This window comes from Ochotona princeps, chromosome 22, assembly GCF_030435755.1.
Source record: "Ochotona princeps isolate mOchPri1 chromosome 22, mOchPri1.hap1, whole genome shotgun sequence".
NCBI classification, from domain to species: Eukaryota; Metazoa; Chordata; class Mammalia; order Lagomorpha; family Ochotonidae; genus Ochotona; species Ochotona princeps.
Genome location: NC_080853.1, coordinates 1,702,639 through 1,717,003, shown reverse-complemented (window position 1 = coordinate 1,717,003; position 14,365 = coordinate 1,702,639). Strand labels below are relative to the sequence as shown.

The 14,365-nt window shown below is 60.9% G+C and overlaps 2 protein-coding genes across 3 annotated transcripts in view; both read left to right on the top strand.

Annotated features, from left to right (window-relative positions):
- PHACTR3 (phosphatase and actin regulator 3) overlaps positions 1-14,365 on the top strand; it is a 57,428-nt gene that overhangs the window by 4,090 nt on the left and 38,973 nt on the right. The window contains exons 3-6 of the mRNA XM_058679288.1: positions 5,052-5,234; positions 9,200-9,409; positions 13,417-13,591; positions 14,112-14,359. Coding sequence (XP_058535271.1) covers positions 5,052-5,234; positions 9,200-9,409; positions 13,417-13,591; positions 14,112-14,359 — 816 coding nt within the window. The remainder of the gene's footprint in view (positions 1-5,051; positions 5,235-9,199; positions 9,410-13,416; positions 13,592-14,111; positions 14,360-14,365) is intronic.
- Positions 1-14,365, top strand: part of EDN3 (endothelin 3) — a 250,982-nt gene that overhangs the window by 214,609 nt on the left and 22,008 nt on the right. The gene's annotated exons all lie outside the window — the stretch shown is intronic.

Here is a 14,365-nt window from a genome sequence, read left to right as displayed (position 1 = left end):
CAGCTCAGATGTTTGCTGCCCGTTGCTGGCTCTGGGTCAGGTGGCATGCCATCACTGAGATGGAGATTTGGGACGCAAACCTGGTAAACACTGGCGTCTTGAATGTATTTTGCTATCTCTGCTTGCTTGTGCTCTTGGAGAAATCACAAATGCCGATATCGTTTGGACAGAGGAAGGAGGCGGATCTTCTCCCTTTCAGAAATGAAGTGACCATTGCAATAATGAGAGAGGAAACGTTTCTAGAAATGCTGTCTGGCTCTTTCGAACTTTGAGTTTTGGAAAGAGATGTTGACCGAGCTAAGCAGGGGCTTCGAGGCTTGGTGTCCGCAGCAGCCAGGTGACAGGTGGCCCGCTGTTCTGCAGACACGTGAGCTCCCTCGTAAATGACGTCACGCACCTGTTGCCTTCTCTTGGAGTCGCCAACCTCTGCTGGAACGTCCAGTGGACACGTGTCGGGCTTTGGAGTTGTGAGTTTCCGTCCTCAATCCTCACCTTTGGAAGTGCAGCTCACATGTAGACGAGGGGCCGGGCAGTGTTCAGTAGAGCTGTCCTGATGGGGTAGGAGCTGAATTTTGTGCTTCATGTTTCAGCAGCCATGACCTCCTGTTGGATATCTTCCCAACCCCCCCAGATGTGAAGTTCACGTTAAGCTCAGGTCTACGTGAGGCAGGTCAGAGACCGGCTCTGGTGCCCGCGTCGACACCTGCCAGGCCTTCTCTTGCTTTTCTTGCTCTTTTTAAAAATGTTTTAATTAAAAAAATGGTTAAAGATTTATTTTTTAATTGAAAAGTCAGATTTACAGAGAGAAAGATCTTCCATCTGCTGGTTCACTCCCCAAGTGGCCGCAATGGCCAGAGCTGAGCTGATCCGAAGCCAGCAGCTTCTTCTAGGTCTCCCACACGGGTGCAGGGTCCCAAGGCTTTGAGCCGTCCTCGACTACTTTCCCAGGCCACAGGCAGGGAGCTGGATGGGAAGTGGAGAAGCTGGGATCCCAAGGGTTGCAAAGCAAAGACACTAAGCTACCACTCTTGGCCTGTCTTTCTCTGGCTCCCCGACTGCAGTCCAGTTGCCTGAGTGGCCTGACCAAGCCCACATCCCCCTGAGTTGGGCTCAGCACACACTCAGGACCCAGGCCATGGCTGCGGACATGTGTGCAAAGCATGGTGCCCTCAGAACAGGGTCTATGGGGAATGGCTGTTCACTAACTCCACAAACGTGTGGCGTCCACAGTGTCCTAATGGAGGTGGCGCCTGGGCTGGCTAGATCTAAGAGGGAGGTTGGGGAGAGCCTGGTCTTCAGGTTGCTGCATGCCAGGCTCCCCTGGGGGTGGTGATCAGTCCTTGGTGCCCCTTCCCAGCCAATGCCAGCTTTGGTGTAGTAGAAGCTGAGATGCAGGAAGTAGGAGTGACCTCCAGCTTGAGGGAGCAGCGGGTGGAAGGAACAGGGTGGGGACAGGAACCTGGAGGCAGCAGGTGGGGCAGGGGATGGAGAATGAGGCTCACGCCCAAGGACCCCTTCATGTTGCCCACCCCCACAAAGGCTGGGATCACAGGGCAGGCCAGTGGTGCCTCTGCAGTGAGCTGGTCCTTGGTGCTGGGGGGCGCACATCAGAAACAGGTTGCCTTTGGGAAGGGACTTCTTGAGTGCTGTGGAGTTTGCTGAATGCATTGCCTGCACCTGACATGTGGCAGCAAGGGGTGTGGGCAGGCAGTTGGCCAGACTTCTGGGCCTGCTGGCCTCACTGTGCACCTGCTTAGGAAGTACGCTGTGGGTCAGCAGCTTTCCACTCATCCTTGGGATCTCCACAATTTTTTTTTCTGATGACTGGAATTGCACATTGGGCATTGCAGCTCAGGGAACGTCTGGGGCCACAGGCCAGGAGGTTGGAAACTGTGGGTGAGGGTTCTCCAAAAGGGAGCCTCCGTCCCCGGGGGAGCAAGGGCAGCACATCTTCCTCCTCCAGGGTTTGTGTTAAAAAGGCAACCTGCCCTTCTGCTCCCAGCCAGGTGGGGACCAGTCTGCAGGCATGGGCGCCCTCCTGTGGCCAGCAGCCCTCATTGAGCCTGCCCACAGAACGTCCAGGTCTTCTACAAGGTGGGAAATAGGGCTTGGGAAGTGGTGGGTGAGGGCCAGGGTCAGAGCCTTCCAGAAACTGCCTCTTTAACAGCCAGAGAACTCACCTGGGAGCCCTGTGCACCAGTGCACAGCCCGGGGGACCTCTGCCCTGCCATGCCTGGAGGCACGTGCATCCTGGGCCGGTCAGGGTACTGACTCCTGGACAGCACCTGCAGGAAGATCTGGGTGTTCTGATGTGTGCCCTCATGCCATGGGGTGTCACTTTGTGATCCTGGCACCCATCAGGCCCTTCACCTGGTGCTGGTGACGCACCAGGCCTGGGACAGGTCTGTTTGGTGGCGTCACTAGAGATGGGAGGGGAGGAGCTGCCCTTGGCCACACCGTCCACCCAATGGTGGCCATGCTGTGTTGTTGTCCAGCCTCTGTTCCATCTTTGGCTGGGACTGGACGGATCTCTTTGACAAGGGTCCCCTTCCCAGCCCCCTCTGCCTGGTCCCTGACCCTGGGAAGCCTGGAGGAGCTGCTGGCATCCGTGGTCCTGGGCAGCCCCGGGGAGCCTGGGGAAGCCGCCAGCGTCTTTGGCCCAGACCCTGTCCCTACTGCTGACCTCTCTTCCCCCTGGAATGCACTCAGCCTCAAGGACGCTTGGGTCGGTCCTCCCCCACCAGAGGGCCAGTCCCCTGCGCCGTGCTCAGTGGCCCGAGAGTCACCAGGCAGGCTTTCCTCGGGAGAGCTGGATGGTGACAGGTCAGGTCCGCTTCATATCCATGTGGCAGGAGTGGCTGGGGCAAGGGAAGGGAGCTGTGTGTACGTGTGTACTCCGTGTGAGCACGCATGGCTTTCAGAGTCATGTATGCATGTGGGCAGCTGTGCTCACCCTGACTGCCTGTGCCACATCAAGATGCTGCTCCTGCCCCCTGAGAGGCCTGGACAGAGAAGGGCAGTGCATGGGAAGTGGCCGGGAGGGGCAGCCATGTGGTGAGAGCAGCAGGGCCTAAGCTGCCCCACCCCCCTGCGTTTCTTAGCAACGGCCCTGCCACCAGGGCTATTTCGGGAACATGATTGTGAGCCGGCTCGGCCAAGTGCTATAAGGGCTGCCAGGCAGCAGGTGGGCTTGGGGCCTCTGCCCACTCAGGCTGGAGACTCCAGACCTTGTGGCTCAGTGTTCTGCCTGTGGCTTCTGGTCGTTGCTTTGATGGCGATGATGGTGACAGTACTACTGCCCCTTCAGTGGGCAGAGCCTGCTGTGTGCCCTTCCTGGGCCTGGCAGAGCTCATGCCCAGTGGGCTGCTCCCCCTGTGGCAGCTTGGGATGGCGATGGCTGTGGTCACCCCAGTCCCAGGAGTCATCAGGCACGAGTAAGCCGTGAGGGGGATAGAGTATTCGAGCTGTGTAGCCTCTGATTTTATGTTCTGGATGCAAGCTCTAGGCTTGTATCCGCGCGTCCATGCAGGTGAAGACCTGGTCAGGGTCATCAGCTGAAGCTGAGGCTGGAGTCTGGCCGAGACCTGTTCATGTGCGCCTCTGAACTAAGCGCACTCCCCAAAGGACGTGTGTGCAAAATGCCCTGGAGATGGGGTGTGGCTTGGGCACCGTGGCTCGTGGTCAGGGTCCACAGTGCATGCTGCCTGTGCTTTGACTTTTGGGTGGGCGCTGTGGCTCCAGGGCCCCCAATGGTGGCAGTGCTAGCCTTTTGGCCTGAAAGGAGATGGACATGCTGTGGAGGGAAGACAGTGGACAGGGTTGACAGGCTCAGGCCCCTGGGCGGGCTGTGGGGGGCAGCGGGGCGGGGCAAGCAGAGCTGCCCTGTCGGAGCCCGCTGGGCATGTGGGCACCTTGGTCCCGTGGCATGTCCTCAGAAGTTGGTGACAACAACCCCCAGTGTGAGTGTAGGGAGTGTGGCTTGGTTTGTACCAGCTGTGCTGCACGTACCGCTCCGGTGATCCCCGTGGCCATGCTGGGAAGCCAGCGCTCACATGATCCCCAGGTTGAGACCCGGCGGTTGGGACCTCGTTGGCAGTGCATCGTGTGTATGGGGAGGGGGTCTCCAGCCAGGGCTCCTGGCAGAGGGAAGGGACATCGGTACAGGACACAGGCCTGCAGGCGAGTGTCAGGACTGAGCCGGGCAGATGGCGGCCGTGGTTGATGGATTACGGACATGTGCTCACTGTCTGCTGGGATGAGAGGCGGTGTGGAGGAGTCGACCTGAGTGCTGAGCCACGTGCTGATGCTGTGGCTGTGTGAATGTGTGTGTGCTGTGGCCTGGTGCTCTGGGGTCTGCTCTGAGATCCAGCTGGGGGCTGCAGGAGTTAGCATCAGGACCCCATGACTTCTATGAGGATGGCGGCTCAACCTGGAGTAGGTATTCTGTTCCTAGCCCCTATCATTCAGTGTGGTCAGCAGGGGCCAGGGTGCTTCTCCCAGCCACACAGAAGTCTCCACTTGTGGAAGGCAGCAGCCAAGGCCAGGGGCCCCTCCTCCACGGCATGTCTGTTCTCAGCTGTGTCCCCTTCCTGGGCTCACTGTGCTGTTAGCTCCTTGTCAGGTGGGAGGGAGCGTCGTGGGTCATGTGATCAGCTGTCACGTGGTACTACTGCAGGGGCCAGGACACGTGCCAGGGCGTGGGCACTGGGGTGAGAGGAACAGGCCCATTGGAAGCCACTGCTGCTTCTGAGCGCCGAGTCCCATTGGCCAGAGCCCCAAAGTAGAGGGCAGGGCCAAAGTGGGGGCACCAGAGGCCCACGTAGAAAGTGTGGGTATGGGAGGACCTGCGGGCAGCATGCAGGCTCCCTGAGGCATCCGAGTGAGAGCACAGAACAGAACTCTGGCCGAGGCGCATGTTGGGGTGCCCGGGGCTCACCTGGGTGGTGGGGCCTGCTGCTGTAGCCGCCTGACCCTTGTCCCCATGGTGCCAGCCCCCCTTGCATGACAGCTGGGAGGGAGGCGGAGGCCACTCACGGTGTACTTCCTTGCAGATGCTGACAGCAAAGCCTGCCACGCCGACGGAGGCCCCCAGCCCTCTCAGACTGAGCCGTCTTCCCCGAAGCCGGAGACACAGGCCTCGGAGGACACACAGCCAGGAAGCCCCTCTGCCAGCAGGCCAGCCCAGGCCTCCCTGGAGGAGCCACCGTCCACTGACGCCTGCCTGGATGCTGCAGGTGCGACGGGAGTCTGTAGGGATTAAGCTGTCCACCCTGGGAATGGCAGGACTCGGCTTGGGCACTGGCCCTTCTGGGAGAAGGTTCTCAGAGTACCACAACCCCACATCCTCCCTGCCACACCCCAGCCTCGCTGGGTCCACTCACCCGAGGGAGAGGTTGGTTCCATCTCTTTTGAGGATGACACTGCCAGGGGGTTAAGGGCTCACAGGTGTCCGCAGTGGCCATCCTGCCCTCTCCTCATCCCGCCCAGGCAGTACTGTGCAGAGGAGGGAGTGATGTGGGTCTGGGGGTCCTCCCTCCCAGTGGCCTGAAGCCGCAGCAGGAGGAGCCAGTGCCCGGGGGCTCCAGGTGCTGCACAGCTCGGGCCAATGCCTGGAGGCCCCAGGTGCTGCACAGCTCGGGCCGGTGCCCAGGGGCTCCAGGTGCTGCACAGCTCAGGCCAGTGCCCGGGGGCCCCAGGTACTGCACAGCTTGGGCTCAGGGCCGGGGGGCCCAGGTGCTACATGTGTGTGTGCACATGTACCTGTGTGTCGGAGCAGGCATGTCCACATGTCGTTGCAGACCCTGAGGAGGGGAGCATGGCCAGACCATGCAGTCTCTAAAGTTCAGTTCAGTGGTTTGGGTTGAGCTGGGACTTTATGCCTGGGCTGCGTTTGTGTGTGCTTGCTTTAATTGTGGGGGTGGGGTGGATGGGGGCACAGCTCCTGCACAACCTTGGATGTGAACTGGGCAGGTCCTGTTCAGAGCCCCGGCTGTTGGTTGAGGCTGAGTATTGTAGTCTTAAGAGTGAGCATGCTCTGTGGTCACTGTGTTTCCTTGTCACGGGCAAGGAAGTGGAGGCTCAGAGAAGGCCAGACACAGGGCAGGTGAGGGGCAGGCCTGGGGCTTGATGACAGCCATGGCACTCTGTGGCCCAAACTCTGACCAAACAGCAAATAAAGTGCTGTGCTCTGCAACATTTGCAGGGGGAGTTGTCCAGGACACAGGCTGGCAGACACCTGTTGCTGCCCAGCGTTGTGTGCCCCCTGGGCCTTCCCTGGATGGGGACGGGAGCTGAGGTGTCTTCCGCACAACCAGCTCCTGCCTCTGTTGTTGGTGGGCACTCTGCCATCAAGGACATGTGCTGGTGCCACCGGCCCCTGTTGGTGCCTGCTTGTCACTGGGCTGGGTCAGCATTCTGGGGGGGTCTGTGTGTTGCCTGGGTCACGGGCAGCTGAAATGGAGGACAATGGGTGTCCCTGGGGTAGAGGTGTGACTACCCACCTCAGAGTCAACCTGGGGCTGGCCCCTGCTGGTCTTCATGGTGTCTCAACCCAGGCCAGGGCAGCACTGCCTGGGTCCCCTCTTGTGTGAACCCTGTGTGGAGCCCTGATCCTACCTCTGGGCCTGCGAGGTCGAGTGGATAGTTAAACGTCAGGAAGACAGGGGTACATCCAAAAGCCGCTTGACAAAAACATCCCATCGAGGCAGGGACGTGTGCCTGGCGTGCTCTAGCCCTGAGCCTGGCTCTGGGTTTGTAACCTGTGCTGTGAGAAGCAGCCTGCATGGCCGCCATGCAGGGAAAAGGCCAGGCTGGTGTCTTCCAGCTTCTAGTTTGGCAGGAGTTAGGATTCCCATGTTCTGAGACCCCAGCCCATGCTGGTGGCATGGAATCCTGGGGCATGCAGTGGGCTGTGGGGAGCTGTTTCCTGCCCAAGGGCCTCCCAGGTTAAAAGCTGGAGTGGTCAGTGTGGGTATGGCCAGCACACAAGTGCGGGGCTGATCTTTGGAAGGCTTGGCTGCTATTTCACACCCCATGGCTGTCGGGGCAGGGAAAGGCGTGCGGAGTTTGTAAGAGGCAGCCAGCCAGCCACACACTGCCATAAGATAGCAAAAAATGAGTTGAAGTTGAGCTCCCTGTTCCATGAGCCGCTTGCCAAGTGCTCAGTGGTTGTGTATGGCAAGTGATCACCCTGTGGACAGGAGGGACTAGGGCATTCTCTCATTCTGGAAATTTCCACCAAGTAGTGGTGGGAAAGAGAGATGGCTGCACATCCACCTGTGTAGAGGATTTGCTGTCTGGACTGGCCAGCCCTTCCCGAGCTTTCCATACCCACAGGAGTATAATTGCTGCTAAGGCTCAGTGAAGTAGTGACGGGCTGGCTCTCACAGGAAGCCCTCTCCCCCTTGAGAATGAACTGAGCTCAGCAGGAGGTGTGGTCACTGAGGCCAGGCAGCGTCTGTGGGGCATGACGGAATTTTCAAGGATTTAGTGGGAAAGGGCCATAACGAGGATACTGGGTACAGAGGTCAAGATAGGGGTCGTACGTGGCATCCTTACAGCTGCTGGGTGTGTATGTGGGGTGTATGGTACGGAATCTGGAGGGAGTGGGAATCTTCCTTGTTTAAGGCCACACAGACATGCCCTCGTGTGCACGTGGAGCCCAGCTTGTCCACTGACAGTCAAGACATGGGTCAATGGACAGATGCCGAGAGGAGGGTTTGCCCTGGGACCAGGCTGGGGTTGGATGCATTCCGGTTTACCCATTGGACCTCTGCACAGAGAGGTCCGGTGGCTGTTGGCACTTATAGGCCAGTCTGTCCGTGATTCATCAGGCAGTGGGTTGGGCCTGAACCAGTGCTTGGCTGGTGAACTCAGCCAGAAAGCCGATCTGCAGTTGAAGCTCAAGTGAGCTTGTGTGATCCGCGCAGCAGGAGCCCTCATGCTGTGCTGTGACTCTGATACCTCCGTGTAAGCCCAGGAAGCTCAGTGCAGCCACTGCCCCCTCGTCCAGACCCCAAGGCCATGGGAGAAGGCCACAGTCCATGGAGAGGATCTGGACATGCCAATGAGCAAAAGCGAGTGGCAGCTGCTGGGGTGCACCAGGCAGTGTTTGCGCTAAGGTTTTGGGGGACATTGCAGGGATAGGGAATGGCCTGCGCTCCCTGTTTCAGCACCATGGACAGCGTTGGCAGAGCCCGGACTCTGGAACCATCCCCTGACCATCAGTGAGTCCTAGTCAGGCTCCGCATTCCCCAGGAGGCATTGTAAGAACGCAAGCTGATACCGTGGCGCCCTGTGCAGTGTCAAGGAGCACCCTGGGGAGACCTGGGTCAGGGAAGGAAGTGGACAGTGCTGGGCACAGCAGGTTTGTGGCAGAGCCTTCGGGGAACCCTGTCTGATGGCCTCGTCCCCCCACAAAGCTGGAGGTGAAGCTGCATACTAGCAGGCAGGAGGGGAGCCGCGGGGGCGGGGCCGAAGCAGCTTGGAGGATGGGCCAGCCTAGACCCATCTCAGGGTTGTTTCTGGTGTCCTCCATGTTCCGTCTTCCTCCCGTGACCCTGGGCAGGGTCCACACAGGTGGACAGTGACCTCCTGCAAAATGGGATTTTTCCCAGCGGCCGGGCCTAGGGCACGGGGTTCTAGGAGAGACTGTTGTGGAGGGGTGGGAGCTGTGCTTCAGGGAGAGACCAGGGACGGGTTCATCCACTGACTTGTCTCCCCACTCACCTGGGGCTCCTGAAACCCAACACATGAAGCTATTAGACACGGCGGTCTTAGCTGTGCTGGGCACACTGCCAGGCTAAGCTTTGACAGGGTGCTGGGGGGGCACCTGGAGTCCCAGAGGGATTGAGCACCATTGGCAGGGCCAAGAAGAAGCGAGGGACACCTGAGCCTGGCTGGGTCCTGGAGGCCCTGCCCCCAGGTGAGGTGGGAGTTTGGCATGCACCTGTTTGGCGGGGAAAGGGAGAGTATCTTCCATACTGTTGGAATGTCCCTCTCCCCTCTTCTGATGGGCCTACTGGTACTGACCCCGTGGGAGGTCTGATCATGGCATAGGGGGCCCCACATGCTCGGGGCAGACCAGGTCCCCTGCGTTCATTTCCCATTATCCGCACCACTCCATACCCCCTGCCTTACTTGCCCATCCCCACCCTGTGGCCATAGCCAACATATTTTCTCTGTCTTGCCTTTGAACCAGCCGTGACGCCGTCGGCTCCCAGCAGTGACGAAGCAGACGCCGGCAGCCCCCTGCCCACCGACGCCGAGTTCTCTCAAGCCTTAGCTGGGTCTGACCCCCTCGACAGTTCTCCCAGACCCCCGGAGAGCTCCACAGGCCAACTCCCCAGCCCCCCTCGGCTGCCCACTCCGCCTCCCAAGACTGGCTGCAAAACCACGAAGCCGGTCCCAGGTGGGTTGTTGCCTCTCCCCTCCCCTTGGTCTACCTCCTGTCCTCATCCCGCAGCCAGTCTGCATGGGACAGTGGGCCGGTCCCCCCCTTTGCTCTTGTGACAGATACTGGGTAGGCCCAGGACAGTGGTGCCTCGCAAGGAGCTGGGGTCATCAGGGGCCAGAGCCTGGGGGCTGGGTGTGCCTGCCAGCCCTGGAGGCTGCTGACCCAGCCTCCCTCCCGCCCTGCCACCCCCCAGGAGCTGACTTCCCCTCTGGGTGTGCCTGTCCTCTTCCCTCACATGGTCTGTGGTGAGCCTAACTAGTGAGACGGAGCTGTCAGGATGGAATCAGGGTGGAGTACAGCCCACCAGAGCACCCCACCCCGCCCAGCATTGGCCACCTGGGCAGAGGGTTCTGGGCGGGGAAGCTAAGGACTTCCTGTCTTGTCCTGCTCCCCCTGCTGGTCTGGGGAAAGCAGCAGCCCCAGGAGGTGGCCATTGCAGAGGTCATCCTAGGGCAGTGTCTTTCAAGGTGGGCGCGTGAAGGAATGCCAGCGCCAGAGGGCGGGGCTTGGAAGCTCTGCTCTGATCCTCAGTGACCTGACAAGGACATGCTTAGGGGTGTGCCAGTCCCAGGAGCGCCACGAGGCCCAATGCCCGGCTCCCCAGGCCTCTCTGCAAGGCAGACCCCTGCACCTATGTGACAGCTGAGGGGTCTGTGGCTCAGGAAATGCAGCAGCCAGCCCTGGGTCACACAGAGCTGCACCCTGAGCTCTGGCCACAGGTCGATTGGGAGCAAGTCCACCCCTCCACTGGGCCCGCAGCCTCGTCTTCTGGCCTCTCTTTCCGTTTCTCTGTGCTGCCTCCCGGTCTTAGAGGGGGGTGACCATGACCCTGACTGGCTGCTGGCCCCCAGGGAGCGGGGCGTGCACCCAGGAGGCCACTGCTCTTGTCCACAGCCTTTGCTGCTCCCTGCATGGTGGCCACATGCACAGGTGTTTTGAGTGGGCTGCATTTGCTCCTTCCCACAAACTAGGTCACTTATCTGGACGTTCGGAACGAGCAGGGGTGAGGCATGCCCACATGAGCCTGCGCGTGTGGCCACAGCCAGGGGCAGCGCGGAAGGACGGCTGCCGGTGGAGGAGAGCTGTGTGCTGCGGCTTGGGGAACACGCTCCTCCAAGGCGTGGCTTGACTGCTCTCCTTGCTGGAATGTTCCTCTCACTCCCCCGTTCCGTGCCTTTGTGTTTCTGACTCTCAGCTCGAGGTGCTGGTCCCTGAGGGAGGCCACTGCTGACCCCAGAGCACTCTGTTTCATCTTCAGGCATTTACCACACGGTCCCATCATGGATAGTAGTTAAATGTGCACCCCCCCCACCAGTTTGGGTTCCCTGATCTGACAAGAATAAGGCTCTTGGCAGAGCCTGAGAGGAAATGCTCCCAGTGAGGTGTGCCCTGCTCCCAGTGGGACCGGTCCTGTGAGGACCCAGGAGGGTGCGTGGAGACACTGCCTGTGCAGGCAGAGGCTGCGGTGGCACCCAGGCCCCCTCCAGAAGCAGCAGAGCAGCCTGTGACCCCTGCCAGCACCCCAGGACAGCGAGGGTCTGGAGGATGGCCAGGACCCTGCAGACTTTGAGATCCCTGCCTGGTTTTCTATAGTGCACGTTTTTCAGAGCCCCCCCATATCTTGTATCCCCTCCACCCAGCAGCCTTGGGGGACCAGCCACACCTTGGTGGGCACCATCTCATCGAAGTATGAGCACCGTGTCTGGCGTACAATAGGTGCCAGCAAGTCCGGATGCCTGGATGGCATGCCTGAGTGAGCAGGTGGAACCCTCAGTGCGGGCTCTGCAGCTTTCTGCATCTCGGGGGGTGAGCCAACCCTTGGTCTCTGAGTGATGGCCACACACACTGGCTTAAAACCCTGGAGGAGGACGGCGTGTTGTTCCTGTCTTCAGAGAACGCCCTGCCCTGCCCACTGACTCCTGTAACACACTCCCTCTGGCTGAGGCTCCTCCGGCCTGTGGTTTTCTGCTAGCTACTGTGTCATTCGTCTTGACCCTCGTCATGCCAGCCAGAGCGTTTCCTGTCTGCCCTGTGCGTGGAGAGACAAGACGGGTCTGTCATCACCCGTGGCGTGTACCCTCCCACTGACTGCAAGGAACTCAAAGGCATGAGGGGTGGGTGGTGTGCTGACCGGTCACCGAGCGGAGAGGGGGCTGGCATGGACCGTGGCCCTGGCGCTGGATTACGTCCAGCTGAGACCAAGAGTCCCTTCCGCATGTGGACACTAGATGGCAGCAGACACAGGAGCAAGCTGAGTCTTGTCCTCCCCTGATCTCCCTCCAGGGGGTGCTCTTGACCGAACGCAGCAGGGACCTGTCCAGGCTGCAGTGCCAACACCCTGGCCTGGCACTGATAAACAGAGAAGCTTCTCTCATAGCTCTAGAGGCAACAAGTCCAAAAGAGGATGGGATTTTGGGGTCTTTCAGAGCCTGATTCCTGGCCTTTAACGAGAAGTGTCCTGACCTGGCCCCAGCAGTCACTTTAGTCGGGCAGGTGTCACTGTGTTTGCGGGTGACTGCAGAGGGCCCTGCCTCCCTGTGCACCTCCTGGCTGGATCCAGAGAGCAGCTCGCACCATGAAGCCAGTGTCCCTCTGGCCCTGCCGGCTGCCAGCCCCTGCCACACCTGCAGCTGTGGCTTCTGGGCCTGTTCCCTTGACCGAGGAGTGGACTGAGGGCTGCACCTGCCCAGTGGAGGGGCAGGTATCTGTTGGCAGGTCTGCTCTGGGCAGTATGGTGGCCGAGCGGGCACAGGCATCCCAGTTTATACCTCAGCGGTTGAGAGTGGAGGCAGGGCTGCCACAGAGGACGAAGGCGCGACCCTGTGGGTGCTCCTGGCAGGGCTGGCCCCGGGGCAGGGCTGCCACAGAGGACGAAGGCGCGACCCTGTGGGTGCTCCTGGCAGGGCTGGCCCCGGGGCAGGGCTGCCACAGAGGACGAAGGCGCGACCCTGTGGGTGCTCCTGGCAGGGCTGGCCCCGGGGCAGGGCTGCCACAGAGGACGAAGGCGCGACCCTGTGGGTGCTCCTGGCAGGGCTGGCCCCAGGGCAGGGCTGAGGTGAGGGAGGAAGGACTGGTGGGGACGCGGAAGCTGGGCATGGCCTGGTCAGATCCCCTGCCCTGCCCGACCACAGCTTGCACACAGCCAACCTTAACTCCACCGGGTCCAGCCCAAATGTCCCCTCTGCAGAAACACACCACCCCATGCCTTCCGCAGGCCAGCACACCACTTCCCCTGCTCCTGTGGTCCAACTCACTTCCACGGTCTTCCCCCTCCTCGCCCGCTGCTTGGGGCCGTCTCATTCACCGCCTGACTTGGCCCTCCACCCTCGAGGGCAAGGCCTGGGGTGTGGCCCTGCCGTCTGGCCTTGTCTGGCACAAGCAGATGCTCAGAGGAATAGCAAACCCGTCAGGAAGGCATGGGTTTCCCGTCCGCTTTGACATTCTTGCTTTCCTCTGCCGCTCCGTCTTGGGGATTATGTTAGAACCGTGTTTCTGCAATTTAGGAGTAGGAGTTGAGTGCCCATGCGGCTCAGGGGGAGCCAGCTGAGATACGTTTCCGGGGAGAGTGTGATCCCCAGACCAGCCGCCAGCCGCCTGCTGGTCAGCCGTGGGGAGCCCGGCCATGGCCGTGGAGCCCCAGGACGAAGCTGCCTCGCCCAGGGGCTGCGTGCCGGTGGGTGGCCGGTGGAGCTGCAGGCCCAGTCTGTGGAGGAGACGCCCCGTGCTTTCTGCAGCCCTGGGCTGGGCTTGGGGTGTGCATCAGGGACGCCGTTGTGGAAGGCGGTGGGGGGGCGGCTTGCTTGGCTCAGCAGGGTTTCTGTGACTAGGAGTGAGGGCCCAGGGTCTGCATGGCAGCTGAGCTGGCTGGCAGGAGCCGTCCTCGCAGCGCCCCAGCTCTGGCCTTGCAGCCAGGCACTTCGATCCGCAGCATCAAGAGTGATGTTCTTGTCTTCATGCCCCAGGCCAAGCCGTGCTCTTCCAAGGCCCAGGCACAAAGGGTACCGACCCTCCCCTCCGAGGGCAGCTGTCCACGCCCACGGGGTCACCACACCTCACCGCCGTCCACCGACCACTGCCGCCGAGCCGTGTCATTGAGGAGCTGCACAGAGCGCTGGCCACCAAGCACCGCCAGGACAGGTGAGCCCCGCCCACAGGAGGGGCTGCCACCGGAGCTGCCCGGGCCTTGGGCGGTCAGCACTTTGAACTTCATCATCCTAACAGAGGGCCCCTCTTTCCACACCTCCAGGCCTTGTGGCTGAGCTCCGTTCCCGTTCCGTATTGGGGAGAGGGTGGGGTTGGCTGAGGACAGCAGCTGCTCCGGGCTGCCCTGAGGGGGAGTGTGCGTCTCTGGGCAGCAGTGTGAGGAAGCTGCGCCCGCAGCCTCCCTCAGATGGGCGCCTTGGAGTGAGCTGCTCAGAGCAGGTGGCAGGGCCTGCATGCAGGCTGCACGCCCGGCTCGGTCGGTGTGAAGCCGTGATGTTGCAGCCCTGTGTGGTAGGGTTTCTTATCTGTGTTTTATCGTCCAAGCAGGGTCACTCTGGGTGCCAGCCCTGTGCTCTGCGGGGCGCGTACAGGACAGGCCGGGGCCGCCTTTGGGCTGGCTGGGTTTCTGGGTGAGGGGATCTCCTGTGACCTGAGCTAGCTCTCCCTGCTGCAGTTTTCAAGGCCGGGAGAACAAAGCGTCCCCCAAGAGGCGCACAGACGTCCGTCTGTCCAGAACCTCCAGCATGGAGCGAGGCAAGGAGCGGGACGAGGCCTGGTGCTTCGACGGGGCCTCAGAGAGCCAGCGGACGGCGGCCAGGGAGTCCGAGGAGAACAAGGAGAACTTGACCCTGAACTTGGAACTCAAGGATGACCTGCTGCTCTACCAGGACGAGGAGGCCCTCGACGACTCTGTGATCTCTGGTGAGG